The sequence below is a fragment of the Tauraco erythrolophus genome, chromosome 2 (assembly GCF_009769465.1).
Source record: "Tauraco erythrolophus isolate bTauEry1 chromosome 2, bTauEry1.pri, whole genome shotgun sequence".
Taxonomy (NCBI): domain Eukaryota; kingdom Metazoa; phylum Chordata; class Aves; order Musophagiformes; family Musophagidae; genus Tauraco; species Tauraco erythrolophus.
The window spans coordinates 72,885,740-72,902,727 of NC_141466.1; the positions used below are offsets into that span (position 1 = coordinate 72,885,740).

The 16,988-nt window shown below is 46.4% G+C and overlaps 1 protein-coding gene across 1 annotated transcript in view; it reads left to right on the plus strand.

The window, feature by feature from the left end:
- Positions 1–16,988, plus strand: part of DTNB (dystrobrevin beta) — a 198,504-nt gene that overhangs the window by 110,598 nt on the left and 70,918 nt on the right. The window contains exons 10-11 of the mRNA XM_086625810.1: positions 484–573; positions 5,926–6,013. Of these exons, the coding sequence (XP_086481936.1) occupies positions 484–573; positions 5,926–6,013 (178 nt within the window). The remainder of the gene's footprint in view (positions 1–483; positions 574–5,925; positions 6,014–16,988) is intronic.

Genomic DNA, 16,988 nt, shown 5'->3' on the forward strand with positions numbered 1-16,988 from the left:
AGTGATAAACGCTCAACCCAACGTGGTTTGGGGTATGTTTGGAGCCATTTGGCAGCAGAAGGGTGAGTTCGGTGGGGCTGGAGGCTCCAGTCTTCGCCGGTGCGGCGGCTCCAGCAATGCTCAGCACTCTGGTCCCGCTGCCAACGGCACCGCCACCAGAGGCTGCCGGACGCTTTCGGTGGTTGCTGAGGACGGTCCTGCTCTGCCAGGGCGACAACGACAGGTGCGAGGAAGCTCCACCACCGTAGCCATCCACCGTAGTCATTGCGTAGTTAGGGACTCAACCGTCACTCTCATCTGCCTTTAACTCTTTAACTGCAGGAGGTAACCTTTTCACGTGACTTGCAGAAACATATTTACATTTTTAATTGCTCATCTGTTTGTTTTTCATTTTTAACTGTTTGTTTTCATTCACATTCGTAATTATTTGCTTTGTATTTATGTTGTGTTTTGTTTGCTCTCTTTTGCCTCCATCGCTCCCAGGTTACAGTGCAGCGCGGACGCCGGCAGCCGTTCAGCCGACGAGCACGCACTGATCGCAGCCTACGTCAGCCGGCTGCAGCGCGGGGCACAGTTAGTGTTAGGGAAGCGTTCCTGGAGCAGGGACGGGTACAAGAATGCTGCTTCCTCTGGGGACTCATGTTCCAATAAAAGGTATTTGGCCTCGAGTGGCAAACGGAGGGAAATGTGTTTATTATTCTCCAAAATCTTCTGGAAATGCACAAATACATATGCGCACACACACACAAAATGTGGGAGAGGAAGGGGTGAACGTGTGTCCATTCCCACCCTCTTGTGCTCACTGTGTTGGGGAATCCCTTATATGAGCTGAGGAACATTGTCCCAAACAGGTTCGATAATTTTTCTCTCTGTGCCCATTCTGGAATTTCGTCTTTCACCAGTAGGGAACTAATTTCTGCCTCAAAGCTTTTCACAGCCAGCTCGTGCCCCTTAGCTTTCATGCTAGCGTTGTCCTGTAACTCCAGCTGTTCTTCCTTCTCCTTTCTGCTTTTACCTCTCCACCCAAACGCAGTCGCAGACAGATGTCCTGTCCTCTCACCGTCTCTGTTACTGGGACTAAACATGTCAGCTCTTTCAGTCCTATCAACATGACCTACTTGATATGACTGTTTCTATCTGTGCCTTTACAAAACTTTAATGCTTTGAAGAATTAATTTCTTTTATCTCAGCTTTAGTATTTGTGCACATTTATATTTCATATCTGTGTCTGTGCAGCGAAATTTTACCCTAAAGCCCCAAAACGTAGCTCTGCTGGTTCATCGCAGACATAACCGAGAGGTTTTCCATATTCCGCTTTTGGACCTAATTAAATTATGCCTTTACAGAGCCAGAGCTGTGCTGGAAAGGAGAAGGAGGTTTAGTGATCTAAAGGCTCTAGGTAAAGGCCTTGCTTCATCCATGTTGTTATCCTCTGGGTAATATTTTTAGAGACATATTTCATCACTGTCATGTAGAAATTTGTATTCCACTGCCGTATTGATGAGGTGCGTCCCGGCTGCCTGGGTCTCTGGGGAAAGTCAGGTTTTCGTGGTAGTGAATCACTGTTGTCTGCTGTCACCTGCTATGAACTGAAAGCCCATAATACGTTTCACAAGACAATAAACCCAAGGAATTTCAGACTCTGGCCTTCACTCAGTTACTGTAACCGTAGGATTTTGAGATGCAAAGGTGTGCATCTTGAAGAGTATATGACAGATTGAAATATTGTGTGTAGCTCATCACTGCCGCATTAGAACCAGTTGGAGCAGAGGTTCTCAATCTTTTACGTCTTTAAATTTAAAAAAAAAATCACTCAGTACTGTTACCAGAGTGACAGTATACTCCTAGAAAGAGCCAAACATGGAGAAAATAATTTAAATCCTGGTTTCATTGTGCATGAGAGCATCTTCCAAGTCAGCTCTTGGCTGCTGTTGGAGACGAGGTCCAGGACTGCTGCTCTGGCCCAGCTGTTCTTATGCTCTTCACAGCCCCTCTCCTGCCAGGGCAGCGTAGCCCTCGGGGCCAGAAGAGACCATTAGACCATTAGAGCATCTTCCCTGTCATCTCACACCAATCTCGCACCAGTCTCCAGGCGTTTGGACAACGCCCTTAACAACATGCTTTGGCTTTTGGTCAGCCCTGAAGTGATCAGGCAGTCGGACTAGATGAGAGTTGTGGGTCCCTTCCAACTGAAATAGTCTCTCTTCTCTCCCCTCCCTCTCCCTCTTCCCTCCTTATAATCACAGGATGGTTTGGGTGGGAAGGGACTGTTAAAGGCCATCTCATCCAACCCTCCTGCCATGAGCAGGGACATCTTCAACCAGATCAGGTCACTCAGAGCCCCGTCCAGCCTGACCTTGGATGGTTCCAGGGATGGGGCATCAACCACCTCCCTGGGCAACCTGTTCCAGTGTCTCACCACCCTCATTGTAAAAGATTTCCACCTTAGATCTCATTGAAATCTCCCTTCTTCCAGTTTAAAGCCATTGCCCCTTGTCCTGCCACTACACACCCTTGTCCAAAGCCCCTCTCCAGCTTTCTTTTAGCCCCTTTAGGTACTGGAAGGCTGCTGGAAGGTCTGCCGGGAGCCTTCTTTTCTCCAGGCTGAACAACCCCAACTCTCTCAGCCTGTCTCCAGAGCAGAGGTGCTCCAGCCCTCAGATCATCTTCGTTGCCTCCTCTGGACTCGCTCCAGAGCTCCATGTCCTTTTTGTGTAGGGGACCCTAGAGCTGAATGCTCCAATCGGTTTGATTCTGTCTGACTGTCCTGGTCCTTCTGTGACAGAGCTGGGCTGTTCCCAGGGTGACACTTCCTTGGACATGTCAAAGCCTCCCGAGTCAGACCTTTCCATGCGTTACCAACATTCCAACCACCCCCTGCACCTTTAAAGGAAACAGTGGGAGAACTCACAGATGGACTGATCCATGCTGTATAAGTAGCTTGATGACATCAAAATAGACCGAACAACCTGGCACAGTGTTTTTAGGGTGGGGACATCTGTACTGCTGCCTTTCTGAAATCCTGCCACTGCGACAATCTCTGAGCTCTCACTCGTGCACCCTCCTCCCCTCTGAGCTCTGGGCTTAGGCTGGGTTTAGCCCTCCCCTCCGCTGCCTTCCCTGGTCTTCCTGAGCCACTGTCCTCTAGACTGCGCTGGATTCCCATGGGACTGGTGCAGAGGGGGAAAGTTGACGGTGCGGTGCTGTCCCGCAGGACCCGGAGCTCCACATGATGCCTGTCGAGAGGGTTTTCAGGGCAAGAATCCTTTGCAACGTCTCCACAGAAGACGAAACTACAAGGAACTGAGTTTTCCATCATGAAGCGATGTAAAGGATTCAGTGGTGTTTTGTGGGTGTGTTCTGTGCCCTCCCGGTCAATCCGACGGAGCTGTTGGTTGCAGTAGGGGTTGGATGTGCCTCCTGCTTCCACTTCTTCAGACTGGGGCTCATAGCAAAGAACACATGCAGGAGGGTCAGGAGATAGGCTTCAGCTCCGCTTCCTCTCCATATGTAAACCATTTCTAAAAGCAAACACGAAAGGATTTTTTTTTTTTTAAGTTACAGGTTTTCTTCAAGAAATTAAGAAATTATCAATAACTATTTTCTAGTTCATTTAGATGAGAAGAGAAAATAGTTCCTGGAACTGGGAGATACCAAATTATGGGAAGGGTGAAAGGGATGGAATGAGCTGCGTTCCTGTGAAAGCAGAAAAAACTTATAGAGACAAAATTGCAGAGGAAAGTGAAACAAAAACAGTATCGAAGTCGGAAAGTGGGATGGGAAAGATGGTTCTTCCTCTTCAAAAAAAAAAAAATTAGCACGAAGGCCTGGGAGAAGTTCATCAAGCCCAGTGTAGAGACTGTTTTTTCCTCTCTTCAACCTGTTTTCTCACCGTTTTAGCTCACCTTTTGCCAGCTCCTTCCTTTGCGCTGTTTGGTAGAATGTCTTCTGGTTGTTACCAGCAGCACAACCACAGAGGCATAATCCTGCGATCTATAGCATCATTGCAGCCCCATTGTGTAAATTGTAGTCATTCCTCTATTAAATTCGGCCCAGCGGTTCTGTGCCATCTCGAGCACAGCATCTGGTAGACTTTCAGAGTCTCGAAAGAGATCAAAGTGTTAAATGTGGTGTTGCAAAAAAGAAATCATATCTACATTTTTAAATAAACATAACATATGCAATGTAGATTTGGTTCTTTAAATAAGGTAAAAGTAAATCTGTGAAATTTAAATGTGAACATAAATCTGTGAAATTAAGCTTAAAGAAATATAAATTGTCTCGAGAAGTGGTAGTGTGGACTGAAAGCAGCTTTGGCTGCGCACCAGGTGCGTGTCCCTTTCTGTGCTGCTGCCGGGGTTTGACTTGGATGCTGCCCATCCTTGCGACACCGCAGCAGCCAGGCTGGTGTCCGCAGTCCCACGAGAACCACCCAGGACAGCCTTGGGAAGGCTGCCTGGCAACAGGAAGCATGTTGCTCCTTTCCAAGTTAATCCTGGTTGGGTTTGGTTGATAAAAGTTTGGTTTGTGTAACTAATTTAGTGTTTCCCTTTTAAAGGGAGACTGTGAGGAGGAATCGTTGCGCCACAGCGAGACAATGAGCAGCTGTTGAATGGTTGAGTTGGATGTTGGCTTTAGAAGTTGCTCCTTCTCGCTTTCCTCTGCCGATTCTTCGCAGCGAGGCCACTGTGCCACCGAAACTGAGCTGGCAACAGAGCTTAATGCCAGCTGGTTTCAGTTAATACGGCTTGAAAGTCATCATCTGCCCCCCTCCCCCGTGTGTTTATAGTTTAAAAGACAATTATTTGTGAGCGCCAGAAACTGGCTTAGGGCTCCAGGCTCTGACTGGATCACCAGACAAGATTAATCGTGCTAACGATGCGCACGGACGGGGGGATGATGGTATTCCATGCGAGCAGGACCCAGGGGCTGCCTTCACTTCCTCCTCCTGCCAATCTGTCACCTTTGCTGTCTCCACTTTCCCTTTTTCACAACGCAATGTCCCTTTCTTCTCTCCCTCTACAGTGCTGGCACTGTTGCTGATGATCATTGGAAATATTTTTTAATACCTCTTTCAGCAGCGTTTCAGAGACGGGTATGACCTGTCTGCGTGGGGCGACAGGAGGCAGCTTCAGTGGGTTCACCCCCTGCCTGCTGGGGTGGGAAGGACCAAGTCCGAGATGACCCTGTTCTGTACAGATCGCCCTGTTCCATACATTCGGGTGTCAGGCTGACTTCCAAAGAGCTGTTTGCATTTCAGTTGATGTTGTTCAGTGACAGAGGCCGTTCTCGGGTCAGCATGGTGCCCCTAGTGCTTCCTCCTGGGAATCCTCCTGACTTTGACACTTGTCATCCTCCATCTCCTGAGGACAATGCTTTTCTCTTTCATCAATCAGCATATTCACCACTCTTGAATTTACCTTGAGTAAACCAAAAACGTTTGCAGAAAAGCTCCGTAGGAACAAATTTTTCCTAACAGTGTGAATATTGTTGCCCAGAGAAGCTGTGGCTGCCTCATCCCTGGAAGTGTTCAAGGTCAGGTTGGATGAGGCTTTGAGCAACCTGGTGTAGTGGAAGGTGTCCCTGCCCATGGCAGGGGGCTTGAAACTGGATGATCTTTGAGGTCCCTTCCAACCTAAACCATTCTGTGATTCTAATATATGAATTGTTGGAAACAAATTATTTTAATCATTTAAAGCCAGAGTTTGTGAATCCTGAGGAAGCACTACTGGGCCAAAGTCATGGGAGCAGACGCCCCTTCGGAAGAGGAATGAAGAAGGGAATGATATAGATTATTCCCAGTGTGATTCTTCCGTTTCCCATCACTATCGCTTTGCAACAATACACCCTTGTCTCTGTCGTCCCCGCGCGAGCACCGTCGTGGGGCGGTGGATACTGACGGGGTGTTCTGGCTTTTCCCGGCAGCGCCCTGGACAGCCCCGGCAGACTGGACGAGGAGCACCGTCTGATCGCCCGGTACGCCGCCCGGCTGGCTGCTGAAGCTGGAAATGCAGTAAGTGACCATTCATCCCTCTTTACCGGCCATGGAACAGGGAAGGGTTTTCAGTGTCTGATTAGTGGCTTTAACGCTAATAGCTGTGTGAAATTGTCATTTTTTGGTTAACCAGCTGATGCGAAAGCGCAATAACGCTTTCCTCGTTTTCAGCAGAAATGCTGCGTTCTCGGGCAGCGGGGGAAGAGCAGGGAAACAGCAGCACAAATTATTCGAAATGAGGTCAGAGGAGACAAGAGAATAAGCAGATTAGTCCTACTTAGTCTGGAGAAGAGATAAATGCGTAGATACCTGAGGAAAACAAGTCATGGAACAACATTATAGAATGTATTTGTTCCAGGGGGCAGGAGCCTGAGAGAGATAGGAAGGTATTTTTTATGTTTGCAGTCTCTTAATAACAGAAGAAACTAAAGGAGACACCCAACCAATTTTAAACTGGTAAAAATAAATACTGCTTTAACAGAAGAGTGCTGTAGGAGGTCGTGGCAATTAAGAATTTACTGAAATTCCATGGAGTCATTGTAACATAGCTGGACGAGGACATTTCTGTCTTTGCTCTTTCATCTGTGCGCGAGACAGCATTTCAGGAACGATCATCCACGTTACTGAGCAGCGGTGGATCTCCCTCAAGCTATGGCTGCCGTTTTACACGTCCACTGCAGATGCTGCTTGGAGCAGCCTGGCTTGGGAGCTCCAGAACCCGTCACTACCCACACACCCCATCAGACGCAGCCCTTGTCTCCCACAGCCTGCAGCAGCAGCAGCAGCAATGACCTCTCCTGAGCGTCATACCACCACGGCCGGGTGTGTCCTGGCACACGTTAGCGTGGCTGGAGAAGCATCTCAACGGCAGTGTCTCATTCCCCTTTTCATTACCTATTGTCATATCAATGCTTTCGAGTCCTTTCCAGCAAGGGGGGCTTATGCCTCCTCATAATTTTCTGCAATAATCGGACTTTGTCAGATGGATGTGACCAGGTATTTCCCTTTTGTAAAACTTTAATAAGAAAGAACTATGCTCTTTAAACATTTTTAACTGTCAGCTCCTATAACTTCCATCAAATGGTGTATTTGTATTTCTGAAGTCCTTCAGTTCACTAGGACTATGTTCATGTTGAAATTTTAAAGCAATACTGTGCCAGCTTTCTGGTTTAGGTGGAAAAGGAGGTGATTTCTCTGTAATATTCATATAAAATTGAAGTTGTTGAGACAGTAAGTGCTGAATCAGTCACTCTGGAAGATGGTGGAGGAATTCTTACTTATGAGTTGACTTTTTCTGGTAGTCATAAAGAAGTATGATGAAAACTAAAGAGTCACGATATTGGTTCTGAAAGAACCTGATCGTTTAAAAATCTGTAAATCACCTCAACTTGTTTCTGTGTACTTTGGAGCTCTGAAGGGGGTCGAAAACGAAGCAACTTGTTTGGATGTGAAGAAGACAGCGTTTAGAGTTTACTGAGACTTTTCAAAGACCTATGACAAATTCCTGCTTTCTTTTCATCCAAATAAGCTGCATCGTTGAGTAGATGTCAAAGCGCTGCCGGGGGTTGAAGCGTGGTGGAGAAAGGATGTAAGAGCAACAACAGTGTGTTTCCATTGCAACCGAGGCTTAGCAGCAGGGAATCTAAAGGTTATTTACTGGGGCCGCTGTTATTCACAGACCAGAAATACAGTCAGCTGAAATGGACCTATTTTTATATTCTGAAGGAATCCGAGTCTAAAGGCCATCTTCACAATGCTCTGCTTCATGGCAGGTTCTAATTATTCCCTGCCAACAGGAGATGCCCCTTCCCTTGGCAGACCTTCGTGTGACCAGTGTCCATGTTGGCCATCGCAACGTGGTGGAGGAGCGTCCTGCCGAGCTGTGGGACGGTGTGCCGTGTCCATGGGGCTCACTCCTGAGGATTTGATGTTTGTGGGAAGTGAGATAGCTGAGATTTGTCAGCCACAGGCCTTTTTTTTTTTTGTAATACTCTCCTTATAGCATGTAAACAGAGAGGCAGGAGTAAATTAGAGGCTGGGAAATAATTCTAAACCCAATAAAAAGGAATAATTTTTTCTTCCTGTGTGGAATTAAAATGGGGAACATCAAATGACAACCCCAAATAATGAACATCTCAGAGATCTGGTAAGAGAAAGATGATCACGGAGTATATGGCTGCAGGAGCGATGCAGCAGGGTGTGCGGGCACGGGGATGGTGCGGTAGGTGAAGGAAATACACAGTGTGACAGCATAACAGCATCACAGAAGAAGAGAAGAACTACAGAATCTTCAAGGGTTGAAATTTCAAATTCTTCATAATAGAAAAGAAATACTGACCCCCTGATTAGCTGATGGTGGGGATCAGGAAATGTTAAGTGAGACAGGTCAAGCTGGGAATTTAGGACAGGTGAGTAACGGTGGGAGATTTCAGCTGCCCACACAGAGACAAAATCAGAGCCTTTTCGGAGGGAGACGCGGAAACGCTTTGGAATGCAGTAAACGATGCTTCTTTGAGCAACTAGTTTTAGAATCCACAAGAAGCTGCCCTCCTGGATTTGGCCCTGAGTGGGGCACCAGGCCAAGTTCAAGTGATGCTGACTGTGACAGCTGATCCGTAACAGTAACCGTCACACACGTGGCTTTAACAGCAGGAGAGAGCGCACCAAGGAAATCCAGTATGCAGATACTTGGTTTCAAGGAAGGGAACTGTGGAAAAATGAAACTCTTAGAAAAAAATCCTAAAAGGATCAGTCCAAAAATGAATGCCTGTAAGCTGCCTGGAGGCTGTGAGAAATCCTGTAGTAGAAGCTCAGGAAGTCTGTGTGTGAAAATTAAAAAAGAAAACAAAACCGTACAAAAACTCTCTTGAAGAGTCATTGAGAAAGGCAAGGAGGATGGATGTCCCAGGGAAAGGATGGCATTGAAGAAATGGAGGGCTTGCCCAAATGGAAAGAAGAAGAAAGCGAAGAAACGTGACTGGTTAAACGTTAACAGGAAATTGAGAGACAGGAAGAGAATTTGAAGAGCATTTCACAAGTCAATTTTCAATACAATCAGAAGGTATTGAATCTAGTAGTTTATCTAACTGGGGAATCAGTGAGACTTTTTGATGAGCAGGATGTACAAAAGAGCAGTCAGGAGTGAAAAGACCGTAGCAAAGAAGCCCAGTGAGTTGTTTGCATCAGCCTTTACTGCTGAAGGTGCGTCGTGTAACATGTTCTTTCTCACAGATGAGTTGGAGGAGTCAGATCGGTCCAAAGTGAATCTACAGGAACTTTTATAACGGGTGACACGAGGCAGTGGGTCACTGCAGCTGCCTGGCGTTAGCTTGGCTGGCTGGAGAACTGAGGTGACAACTGCAATGAAGTTCAACACAGCCCACGGGCTGGAAGGAGATTTGCAAAAGAAGACTTGGGAGTCCCGGTGCACCGGAGTCAGGAGCGCGGCCATGCAGCACAGCAGCCCAGCACCGGCGTGGTGCAGCCAGGAGAGTGAGGGTTGCTGGCTGAGGAAGGTGACCTTCCCCCTCTGTTCAGTGGTGATGAGGCCACATCAGCAGTGCAGTGTCTGGTTTGGGGCTCCACGGTGCAAGGAAGACACAGACGTATCGGAGCAAGCCCAGCAGAGACCACTCGGATGGTTGGTGGCTATAGTACGTGACGTATGAGGAGAAGCTGAGAGCTGGGTGGGTTCAGGATGGAGAAGAGAACACAGAGGAGGATCTTAGTGCTGTGTGCAGCTACCTGATGAGCCAGACACACGGGGACATCAGCCAGCCAAGGTCAACCCGCCCCGAAGGTGCACAGTGAAAGGACAAGAAGCAACAGACAAGAAGTTGCCAGAAGGGAAATTCCAACGATATATTACGAAAAACTTTTTCACTGTGATAATGGTGAAATATTTTTGTCCAAGAGGTTGTCCAGAGAAGAACTGGAATCTTCCTTGGAGGCGTTCAGAGCTCAACTAGACAAGTTCTCGAGCAGCCTGCTGTGAATTGGCCCTGCTTTGAGAGGCGCATGGACTAGAAACCTCCAGAAGTTCCTTCCCATATTTTCCTATGAATCAGGACCTTAATGCAAGTAGAGAATGGAAACAAACCACCGTAAAGGAATGACAGAATATTTGTTAATGAAGATTTTAAAGACAAGCTAGACCAGTATCTGCTGGGAATACTTGGGAGAGGTTGATGTGAACAAAATTATTTCTTGATGTCCTTTCAGCTCTACCTCTCAGATGCAATAGGCTTTATTTGTTAACATGCTCCAACTGCCAGAAGTGAAGAAGATCCCAGACACAGACTGTTCATTCTGCAACAGCCTAACGCAAAGTTTCTTACTTTTTTTTTTTACGTAGTTGGCAGTGGTCAGTACTGAAAATGGTACATTGGACTATGTGGCAACAGATCTGACTCAGTCCATCAGTTTCTGCTTTTTCTCAAATTAGATGAAATGTTAGAACTGCCTTCTGCAGGCTCGTTACTGTAATAAATGTCACTTGCTGTATGAATGCAAATACATTCATTAACATTTTTAGGGGGAAATGCCTTTGCTGGAAGTCTTACTGGGACGAAATAATTTGAGGCAGATCTCAGAGTTAATTCTTGAAACCCAAGTCTGTTCCTTCTTAGGAAGAAAAATAAGTGGGGAGGGAGGAGAAGAAAGGAGAATGCATCATTTGTCACTCGGTACGTGCGATTGCTCCGTAGTGCCAGCGCGGCTGATGGCATGTGAACAGTGCAATCCCGCTCCTCTGACAGCAGCAGAGTCTGTGCTCACTCAAACGAGCTCTGACTGGGCGACTCTTGTTTTCTTTAAGCCCGTCTTCAGAAGACGAAATCCCTTTTATTGAGTTTGAGTCGCTCGGGGCTGTGCTTGGCGTGCCGGTTCGGTCACAGCCGAGTGCGGCACATGACAATGACTGTTGGGTGGCTCCATGGGCTGGTTGGCTTGACAGCAAGAGCGGCACAGACAGAAGGTGACTAGGTGAACAAAGCGAAGAAATGATTGGAAAGCAAGCCAAACTTCATTTAAATCACATCTTTCGAGGTCACAGCTTCATCTATTTGTCTCCCTCTGCTGATCTGTTCAGATTATCAGTCTGAGGTAAGAATAAAAAATAATCTGGTGTTTCCTATCAAGTGCTGTCTTTTCGATAGAGGCAGGGGCTGAAGGTGATCTCCTGTGTCCCCGACCCCCTTCCTTACTTTCCTGTACAAAATCCCTTCCACGTACACGTCAGACCCCCCTCAGTGCTGCCCCGTTACATGTACACAGGTGATCCTGCATATAAGGTGACGGAATACTTCTAAGAGAAGGGGCGATGACGTGTTTGAGGTGAATAGATGTATATACAGCCATGTATAGAAAGCAGCCCTGGGCCCTCTGTTATCGGTGTCCTACACGACACCTCCCTTTCTCCAAGCCAATGCCTCCTTCGTCTCCTCTTCCACCTGCTCTACCTCAGCTCTTTTGTTCCCCATTTTCTGCTGTTGGCATGCTGCCAGGTCCTCCCGAACTTCTGCTGATGTTCCTGGGCAGGTGGGTTTGTACAAGCACGGGTCAGTGTCTGGTCTGCGGGCCAGATATTCCTGCTTCTTCCCAATGACTTCTGATGGAGGGTGACCCACCATGGCGGGCAGCAGCCTGTGGCACTGGGCAGGAGCAGAGGTCCACAGGGACCATCTGGGCAGGACTCTGCTGACCTGCGCAGCTTTGCTGCTAGGGAAAGCATGAGCACCTAATAAATATGACATAATACTCAATTATGGACGAGTGGATAATTAGGTTGAGTTATGTGGATGAGATACGATAATTAGGTTCTTGCCCATGTTGCTCCTTTCAAAAAAGAGCATGTGGTTGCTCTTCTTCCCTTTACAGCAACCACTGCTAAAAGCCTATCATCATCTCATCTAATTAAAGCTACTGTACCTACAACCTAAATAATATTTGTAGTATTCCCTTCATGTAACTTTTCTTTTAGGCATTAGGCATTATTTAATAAATACTTTTTAAACAAAGAACAGGTAAACCAGGTTTCCTGTTGTACATCTTTGAAGGATAAATCTGCAGCTTGGTTCTTGGATCATTTCTTCTTCTCCTGGATACACCACTTATTTGAACCATTTTTGTTATTTGTTTCCTCTTCTTCTTTGTCTGTTGATCATAAAGAAGACTATGATAGCACAGTGTTGGGCAGGTGAAGTACTGGTTCAAGCTTTCCATGACACCACGAGGTCCTTGCACCAAGGAACCTGGAATGTGATGCCCATGAGACACAAGCTTTACTGTTCTTTGACAGTTTCTTCCAAATCAGGATAATGGAGGAGTGCAGCTGCTTGCAAAAGTGCATTTTAGAGGCTTGGTTAAACTGTTGTTAAATCCTCTGCTATCACTCAGAAAAAAAAAAAGTATCTTGTAGGTGAGGTCTGAATGCTCCATATTACAAATACCGGCCTGACGAAGTTACAGCATGACGCGCTCTCAAGATTATTGGCCTCTTCATAGGAAAACTCATTTACAGTGCTAGAAGATTTTACTGTTCCTGGGTGATATTAGGATTTTAAGTAGATTTTATGGTCATCGTCCTCTGAATTTTCTTACTGAGAGAGGATGGGGCTTGCTTTCTCAGACTTGAGGCTTCAGCATTGCTGCTGAGCCACTGGTAAAGCAGAAGACAATGGCAATCGCACCTTGAGCCATATTGGGAGTTTGCTTAGCTTTTCAACTTTTTTTAATGTTGTAACTTTTAAAATGTTAGTCCTCACTTTGAAAAGCTTTGGCTTTGGTCTTGCTGCTGTTTGGGCGTAAAACAAGAGACCTGTGTCACAGTGTCAGAAAGTCTTTTTCCTCTTTTCAAGCTCCACCATCCTTCAAAATCCTTTACCCTCAGTAATCTCTCTAGATGGTTTCAGTAGGGATCTATAATGTTTTGGGGTTTGGTCATACTACGTTATTGTCAGAAAATTGGGAGCTGCATCCAATAGGGCCAAGAAAAGATCTCCATATTGCTTCTGTGCCATAATAGGAATATTCTCTTCCTGAGATATTTATTCCTTACTGAGAAGGAAAGCTACAGAGGACAAAATAATCTAAACCCTGTTCATTCTCTCATGAATGTGTGAAAATGGGGTTTGAGTGGTGTTTTTATTGTAGTAATTTTGAAGGCCGTACATCTCGTGGTGTTGGCTCCCACCAGGTCTTTGCTCTCTGTTTGTAGCAGAAAGCCCTTGCAAGAGTTGAGTAGAGAGAGGACGTGTCCCTGGTGTTCAGTGGTGCTGAGCAGGTGGGGAGCTGAAACTGCTGGGCTTTTTAGAGAAAGGAATTACAGTAATAAATCGTGGAAGACACAAGTCGTTCATACCTGTCCAGTAAGATGGAGTGCGACTGTAAGAGTGCTGACTAGGAAAAGAATGTTTTGGCTTGTTTGTTTGTTTTTTTTCTTTCCAGCACAAAGGTTTTTAGAACCACATATAACTTCACAGCGAGGACAGGTACCTCTCACCAAGGTAAACAGTAGCATGCAAATGCTCTGATGAATTCTGTCTCCCTGGATTTACGAGAAGAATAGCGTTTGCCATCACAATCGTATACCATATACCCAGAACTCTTCCAAAGGCGAAGACAGTAAGAATTCGGTGTTAATAAAACGCTGGGCAGAAATGAGAGCAGCGACTACAGTTCGATTTCCTTCCCTGTCTTCCAGAGGAGTTCATTCCCTGAAGGAATAGGAGCTGATTGGAGCAGCAATGTCCAACCTGAAGCCTTGAATGGTGTTTGTACCTTTGAATGACACCTCGTTGTCGTGGGTTAGGCCGCTCCGGCAACCAAACCCCCCCACAGTCGTTCACTCACCCTCCCTCAGCCCCAGGGATGAGGGAGAGAATTAAAGGATAAACGGGAAACCCGTGGGTTGAGATAAGAACAATTTAATACAGATGATTTAATACACAGTGTAGATGCTCACCACTCCCTCTTATCCGCAGCCCATCTCATCCCGAAGCTGCAATCCCAGACGAACGTGAGGCCCCGAAAATAGAGAGAGGGAGAGAGAGATAGTACTCAGAGTGGGAATACTGGGAGAGAGAGGAAAAAAGCAATAGAGCAAAAGCGCAGCAAGCTCAAAAGAGCAGAAGCAGCGAAAGAGCCAAAGCGCAGAAAAGCCCTTCTTTCTGACTGTCCCTCACCTTTATACTGGGCGTGACGCTGCATGATATGGAAGACTAATTGGCCAGTTTGACCCTTCGACCACAAATCACAAGAGGAATCGTGGCCCCCTTGTCCCGGCTATGCTCCCCCCTTATCCCACCGTGCACACTGAAAAGTCCTTGAAGTTTCACTTCCAACCACAAATATCAACTTGCTATCAACATTCTTCTCAGAGAGAGCCTCTGAGTAAAACCAAAACACGGAGCTCTTCTAGCTGCTAAAAAGAAGAGCTAACTCTGTCCCAGCTAAAACCAGGACACTCATACTTTATAATTCTCTCTTAATAGTCACATTTCATAGAATCATAGAATCATAGAATCGTTAGGGCTGGAAGGGACCTTCAAAGGTCATCTAGTCCAACCCCCCTGCAAGGAACAGGGATATCTCCAACTAGATCAGGTTGCTCAGGGCCTCATCCAACCGGGCCTTGAACGTCTCCAGGGATGGAGCATCCACCACCTCTCTGGGCAACCTGTTCCAGTGTTCTACAACTCTCATGGTAAAAATTTTTTTCCTAATATCCAACCTGAATCTACCTCCCTCTATTTTAAAACCATTACCCCTTGTCCTATCACAACTGGCCCTCCTGAACAGCCTCTCCCCATCTTTCTTGTAGGCCCCCTTGAGGTACTGGAAGACCGCTATAAGGTCACCCCGGAGCCTCCTCTTCTCCAGGCTGAACAGCCCCAACTCTTTCAGCCTGTCCTCATAGGAAGGGTGCTCCAGCCCTCTTATCATCTTTGTGGCCCTCCTCTGGACCCTCTCCAACTGGTCCATGTCCTTCTTATGTTGGGGGACTCCAGAACTGGACGCAATACTCCAAGTGAGGTCTCACGAGGGCAGAGTAGAGGGGGAGAATCACCTCCCTTGACCTGCTGGCCACGCTCCTCCTGATGCAGCCCAGGATGCGGTTGGCCTTCTGGGCCGCAAGAGCACATTGCCGGCTCATATTGAGCTTCTCATCCACCAGTACTTCCCAAGTCCTTCTCCTCAGGGCTGCTCTCGATCCATTCTCTGCCCAGTCTGTATTTGTGCCTGGGATTGCCATGACCCAGATGTAGGACCTTGCACTTGGCCTGGTTAAACTTCATGAGGTTGGTACGGGCCCACCTCTCCAGCCTGTCGAGGTCCCTCTGGATGGCATCCCTCCCTTCCAGCATGTCGACGGCACCACACAGCTTGGTGTCATTGGCGAACTTGCTGAGGGTGCACTCCATGCCACTGTCCACGTCACCGACAAAGATGTTGAAGAGGGCCGGGCCCAACACGGACCCCTGAGGGAAAGGCATTTAGAAGATGCATTTGAAATACTGGCATCCACCAGAGGTAATGCCATACCCCTGTGAATTAAATTTGAAAGCCTTAGATCAATAACAGGTCCCACATCATGTCCACCAGCTTCTCAGTTATTCTTCAGAATCCTTTTACCCTGAGTAATACTCCTCTCACCCATGAAACCTGACATTCTCAGGAGACTAAGGGCATCCTGAGATGGCTGCAAAGGATGAACCAGGGTTCATTAAACTGCCTACTCAATAAAACAGCCTGGAATCATCTAGGCCTGAGAAAGGTAGCGACAAACTTTTTCAAATCCAAGTGTCCATTGTAAACTCTTTCATTTTGACGTTTTATTTTTATGCAGGCTACAGCAAGGTACTTGCCTGTCGTGGATAAGACAGTTACATCTCACAGCTGGGTTGTAAAGCTACTTGTGGGATTATTGCTCAATGATCAATCAAGAACAGATTAAGGCTACTGATCCTGTGAGCAAAGTAACTGATAAGAAATTTTCAGTTTCTTAAATGACTCCCCGTTTGTGAGAAGAAGTGAATACAGATGGCCAGCATGCTGGATGCCTGGAGCTCAGGTGTAGTTTTGGGGACAGAATGTCAGATTTTTTGCAAATGCTGCACAATCGTGCTGCATAGGACTATGGAGAAAAAAAGTCTGAAATAAATGCAATGCTTGAGCTACTAGAAAAGCCACCCCAAAACGCACTGTTAACACAAAGACGACTTCCCATCAAGAAAGATCTGAAAAGAAAAAAAAAAAAGAGATCTTGGTTAGTCTTAGTTCTTTGTTACTGAGAATGTGGTGGTCAGTTACTCCATTAGTTTCTGTGAAATAATGTGAGTTTTCTCACAGGTCTCTAGAGGTTGTAAAGCAATGTGAATGAAGACCAGTAACAAGAATGCTAAAAGAGAAAAAAGGAAGAATGATAGAGAAAACCTCTTCAAAGAGCTTGAGAAGTGATGGGAGCAGAAAGTGCCTGGGAGTCAGATTTTTTGGGCTTCAAAGGACAGAGGGAAAAATGACTTGAATCAAAACAAAAGAGATGGGAAGCTGTTGATTCAAGTCACTAGGGGTCTAGTTCACAAGCCTGAGATTGTGAAGATCTCTAATATCTGTAGATTTGATAGAAATATCAGTTATAGGACATTCTGGGGTATTTTAGAGGAAAGTTGACTTTTTTAAAAATAGGATTATTATTATTATTGTTCATATGTATGGGGGAAAATGATCTGAGATGTCCCTGTTTGCCATACCACAGGAAACAGTGCTCAGGAAAAGTTTCAGCTTTGGAACCAGAAGATGACACGTTTCCAAACTAGATCTAAGTAGAGAGAAGAAAGCTACTGAACGTTGGTTGAGGGTAGGGGAGGGGAGGGTTCTCCCTTAGGTTCTTTGGAAGGGAACAGTGAGATGAGAGGACTCTGCAGAGGCTGGAGATGGCCAACCAACCAATGTTGCTCTCAGCAGTTAAAGTTTACCATCACTTTTGAACGTT